At 47.4% G+C, this 5,721-nt stretch overlaps 1 protein-coding gene across 1 annotated transcript in view; it reads right to left on the bottom strand.

Annotated features, from left to right (window-relative positions):
* The window catches only part of LOC122551908 (cyclic nucleotide-binding domain-containing protein 2-like), a gene marked incomplete at its 5' end in the record, with an annotated part of 38,985 nt that extends 34,985 nt beyond the window's left edge, over nt 1–4,000 (bottom strand). The window contains one exon of the mRNA XM_043694475.1: nt 3,825–4,000. Coding sequence (XP_043550410.1) covers nt 3,825–4,000 — 176 coding nt within the window. The remainder of the gene's footprint in view (nt 1–3,824) is intronic.
* Nucleotides 4,001–5,721: the final 1,721 nt, after the last annotated feature.

Below are 5,721 nucleotides of genomic sequence, written 5' to 3' on the forward strand. Positions count from 1 at the left end.
TGCTAAAATCCATATACACCACATCTACTGCTTAACCCTCGTCCACTTCCTTAGTCACCTTCTCAAAGAATTCAATAAGGTTTGTGAGGTACGACCTGTCCCCAAAGTGCTCACCTACCTCCAATTCTAACACATGGCCTGGATTGTTACCCAGAACCAAATCCAGTATGGCCTCACCTCTTGTTGGCCTGTCTACATATTGTGTCAGGAAACCCTCCTGCACACATTGGACAAACACCGACCCATCTAACAAACTAGAGTTATAGCTTTCCCAATCAATATCAGGAAAGTTCCTTGCAAAGCTTTTACCCACTTTCAGTGTGAAGCACAAAGGAAGCCTGGATCTTGTTGATGCTGATCTAATGGGATTTTGTTCACTCTAATCCTCTGGGTTCTCGCTGACTCTGAACCACTTGGCATAATAAGACCATGAGGTATAAGAGCAGAATTAGGCTATTTGGCCCACTGAGGCTGCTCTGCCATTCGATCACAGTTTGCATGTTACTCAACCCCATTCTCCTGCCTCCTCCCGTAGCCCTTGGTCCACTTACCAATCAAGAACGTATCCACCTCTCTCTTAGATACTCTCAATGACTTGATCTCCACTGCCTTTTCCAGCACCACACTCTTCGACTCTGATCTCCAGCATCTGCAGTCCTTACTTCCTCCTTTGGACCAGGAGACCCAGGTTCAAATGCCACCTGCCTTGGAAGTGGGTGTCATGGCATCGCTGACACAGATTCACAACCCTTTGGGAGAAATTTCTCCTCATTTCAGTTATGAAGAGTTGTCCCTTCACTCTGAGGCTGTGCCCTCAGCTCCTCATCTCACTAACTAGCGTAAACATTCTCTCCATGCCCACTCTATCCAGGCCTCTCAGTATTCTAAGTTTCAATCAGATCCGCCCCTCATCCTTCTCAACTCTGTTGAGTGAAGACACCGAGTCTTCAACTGCTCCTCATTTGATAAGCCCTGCATCCCTGGGGTTATTTTTGTAAACCTCCTCTGAACCCTCTCCAATGCTAGCATGTCCTTCCTCAGACACAGGGCTCAAAACTTATCACAATATTCCAAATGATCAGATCTTTACATAGCTTCAGCAATACCTCTCTCCTCTTGTATTCTAACCCTCTTGCAATGAATGTATTTGCCTTCCTAACTGCTAACTGAACCTGCATATTAACTTGAAGAGAATCCTGAACCAGGACTCCCTCACGTCCTTGTGCTTCAGCTTTTCAAATCCTTTCTCAGCTTCTGATGTGGAAGCGCACAGCAAGCTCCCATAAACAGAAATGAGATGATGATCATATTATCCATTTTGAGACGTTGGTTTGAGGGACCAGGGAAAGCTGTGCTGCACTTCTTCAAGGCGTTGCCATGAGGTCTTTCACAATCACCCGATCAGGGAGCTGGGCCACCGATTAAATGTCTCATCCACAAGGCAGTGTTTCAGACAGTGCGGCATTCCCTCAGCACTGTACCGGGCTATCAGCCTGACTGATTGGGCTTCAATACAGAGCAGAACTATGTACCACAAGCAACAAAAACAGAAGTGTCAATGTTAGAACAGCAGCTCCCTTTAGCAACAACTGAAAAAGACAGTTTCCTTTTCAACTTATTCAATAAAGTTGTTACTCACGTCTGCAACTAGAACCTAGAAGCTCAGAGGTAGGAACACCAGCAGAATACCAGAGGAGCCCTCAAGGGTAAACGAGAACTGGTCCAGAGTTGACGGAGTGCAGGAGATGCTCTCCGGATTTGGTCTTTAAGAGTTGGGATCCTTGCAGCTATGTTTGTGCCGGGGTGTCCGAGGAGAGGGAGCACATGATGTCATCAATACTCTCGATGCCTTTAGACAGGGGTGGGCACCCAGAGGGGATACAGTGCTTTATCCTCCCTCCTAACTCCATTTTGATTTCGCCCGATGTCCCCTCTCACTAACCTTTGACATTTTGCATTGAAGGGCTTTGTACATAAATTTTTCGTTTGGGTGATTTACTGGCGGTTAACAAGATGGAAAATAAAATACGATGGATGATTTGTGGATGTGTGAAAAGAGACATTCAGTTATGTGAAGGAGCAGTCTTGGATATAAAGAAAAGAGCCACGATCTCCATCTGGAGAAGACGGTGGTGGTGCAGGCTAATGGGTTCAAAGTCCCACCATGACAGGCATATGTTGAAGTACACAGGCCTGGCACATAGCTGCTGGTACTCACTCTCCAGTATATATTCCCAGTATGTACAGAGGATATACTGCGCATACATCTATGTCTGGTGCAAACACACTCCTCGGTATAGACTGTTGTGTCCGTATTGAGATGATCCATAACCACAGGTCGATTTCCTTTTCTACTTACCTTCCTCACACCTTTGATGTATTTACCCTGCTCCCGATCTATAAATTGGTAATTCATTGGAAACGCGGGTAATGCAGTGGTGAAGGATAAAGGAAAAGGCGACATGGTGGTTTGGTGATGGGGATAAAACAAAATGCCACAAAGCACTTCTGGATATAGAGAAGCAAAGAAGAGGAGCTGGGTTATTTTTACAGAGAGGTGGGCACAATGGTGGTGGGAGTTGGGAGATATAGAGCACATAAACAAACCCTTCGGCCCAACTCGGACATGCTGACCAAGTTTCCTAAATTAATCCAGGCCCATCTGCCAGCACTTGGCCCGTATCCCTCCAAACCCTTCCTATTCATGTGCCCAACCAGGTGCCTTTTAAAAGCTCTAATTGTACCAGCCTCCACCACTTCCTTTGGCAGCTCATTCCTTACACGTAAAAGTTGCCCCTCATGTCTCTTATACATCTTTCCCCTCTCACCCTCAACCTATGCCCTCCAGTTTTGGATTCGCCTACCCTGGGCTTTTTCACGCAGAGGGTGGTGCATGTATGGAATGAGCTGCCAGAGGAAGTGGTGGAGGCTGGTACAATTAGAGCTTTTAAAAGGCACCTGGATGGGTGTATGAATAGGAAGGGTTTAGAGGGATATGGGCCAAGTGCTGGCAGGTGGGACTAGGTTATACTGAGATGTCTGGTTGACACAGAAGAGTTGGACCGAAGAGTCTGTTTCCATGCTGTGCATCTCTGTGATTTCATTTGGAGTTAGCCCCCTCCTGTATTTTCTTTCCTTTCTAATTGTGAGTAATTTATTTAATTAGTTATTATTCGGTTAATTTGGTGGGTTTTCTTTTAAGAGAAAGCCATGCCCTGAGGGATCTTGTGGTGCAAGTGGTAGTCACCGTACCTTAGGACCAGGAGAGTCGAAACATGTGTTGCTGGAAAAGCTAACCGGCTGTGCTTTTCCAGCACCACACTCTTTGACTCTGATCTCCAACATCTGTCGTGCTCACTTACTCCTTTGGACCAGGGGACCCAGGTTCAAATGCCGCCTGCCTTGGAGGTGGGTGTCATGGCATCGCTGAACATGTTGATGTTAAAAAGAAGAGCTGGGTTCATCCCTAATGAGGAGTTAGCTTCTGGATAGGGAAATGTGAGACACTGGTGTTTGTGGTAAATGGTAGATATACATCAAAATCCATGCAAGTGTTTGAAGTTCAATGCACAGATATCGATCTATTAAACAAGAGGTGAGGTGGCTATTAACTGGGTCTCACTGCAATACACCAAACGCCTGATCAAACGCTGATTGATTCTGCTGGGCCCCTGACTGTAGAATTGCAGAAGGGTAACAGGACAGAATGGAAGCCCCTTGGCCCATTGGTCAGTGCTGGCTGTGTGCAAGAATGACTCGCTTAGATCTTTCCCCTTTCCCTGCAAGCATCTCTCTCTCTCTCTCTCTTCTCTTCAGGACATTACCGTTCGTATCGCATTATCTTGGCTAGCATGAGCTGGTAGGACTTGCTGTAGTATCTGATGCTCAGCAACGATCGGAGAGAAGACAAGACCAGCTCCAAATCTTCCATCGTCCGCTGCTCAGGTGTTTTCATAGCGACCTGAATCGCTTTGATAGGAAATCTATTCTGTGAACGCAAAATGAGTATCAGTCACAAACAAGCCTTGGCCACTTCTGCTTTCACGTAGGTTGAGGGAGACATTGACAGTTACAACATCTAAAAGGCATCGGGATGGGTATATGATGGGAAGGGTTTGAAGGGATATGGGCCAGGTGCTTGCAAATGGGACTAGGTTAATTTAGGATATCTGGTTGGTGTGGATGAGATGGGCTGAAAGGTCTGTTTCCGTGCTGTGCAGCTCGACAACGGGGGTTGGGGTTGGGGTTGGATGCAGTGACTTGCTCCAGAGGTGAGGAAGATGTGATTGTAAAAAGACCCGGAACGTTATGCGAGTGCAGCGCAATGACAGTACCTTCATCACCCGGGCTCCAGCAGTTCCATAAGGTAGGCCATTAACACCTTCTGACAGATATGACAATGGCAGGAGTAACTACCACCACCACCACCACCACCACCACCACCCCCCACCCCAAGCCCCCCACCCCGCACCTTCAATTGCAGACATGGCCTTCGAGGTGTCTCCTCTGGAGATAGAGACACAGTGGGTTTTTATTTTGTTGAGGTCTGCCCTGAGCCAGGCCTCCGTAGCTCTACAGGCCGTTCCCAGGGGCACACACTGAGACAGACAATCATCAGCTGCTGCTGGAGGGCCATCCACTCAGTCTGTGGTCTGCCCCAAAACCAACCTGGCCACCCACTGCATAGAGTTGACCATGACCAAATGTTGCACACTGCCACCATCTACAGTCTGGGACAACATGCCGAGGGACAGGCTAAGACCCAAGGGTGGTGGGGAAAGACCACAGCCATTCATTCGCTGAGGGGCTAGTAACTCTGCACACCCCCACTCCCCACTCCACCCAAGCGATATATTCAACGTGGATCAAATCTTGTAATTATTAACTGCCATGAGTAATACATATCATGAGAAAGAACACTTTGATTTGCGTAATGTCAACTTGGAATGTTCACTAATGGCATCCAAGGTTATGGGATGGGCAAAAGACATTGAAGTATTCGATCAGCCATAATTGTATTGAACAGCAGGGCAGGCTCAATGGGCTGATTGGCCTACTCCTGTTCGTATTGTTCCAGTGATATGTACATTGATAAGTGTTATGAATAAAATATATCCTGGGGGAAACATTCGCTGGCCTTCCCAGTGATGCTCACTCTCCTGAACTGCATTTTATACAAGGTTCCCTGCTGGTGAATTAAGCCTGAAAGTGGACTCACAGAGAAGTAGCCAAAGCTGTAGCGTCGTGCTTCCTGGTGTGCCTCAGACACTGTGTTTGAGCACAGAGCCAACACTTGGGGGATACAAGAGTAGTTTGAGCCTATGGAGGGGGGGTGGGTGTGTGGCAGGAGAGGGGGTGACAGCATGAATTCTCCACCGTGTGTTGCAGAGGTGAGGAGGACAGTTGAGTGTGGGTGAAGTTGTTAGAAACACAAGGTATCTTTAAACAGGAAGCGAGCAGCTACCTGAAAACAGGCCTTTCATTTTATACCTGCAGGTGGGCCTCAGAAGGCAGTCCATTAGGCCACGTCCACCCCATAGAAAGTAAACACATTGAACGGGGCCTTGGCCCTGTGATAAATCAGTTTGAAACACCCCCACCCCAACCCCCAGCAGCCATTGTTGCTTTGGAGCTTAGAGTCTCAGGGGGCTATGACCCAAGAAACCCAGAGATACAGAGCTAGAAGCTGACATTTTGTTTCTGCAGAGCTATAGTAAAGCA

This window comes from Chiloscyllium plagiosum, chromosome 7 (assembly GCF_004010195.1).
Source record: "Chiloscyllium plagiosum isolate BGI_BamShark_2017 chromosome 7, ASM401019v2, whole genome shotgun sequence".
Taxonomy (NCBI): Eukaryota; Metazoa; Chordata; class Chondrichthyes; order Orectolobiformes; family Hemiscylliidae; genus Chiloscyllium; species Chiloscyllium plagiosum.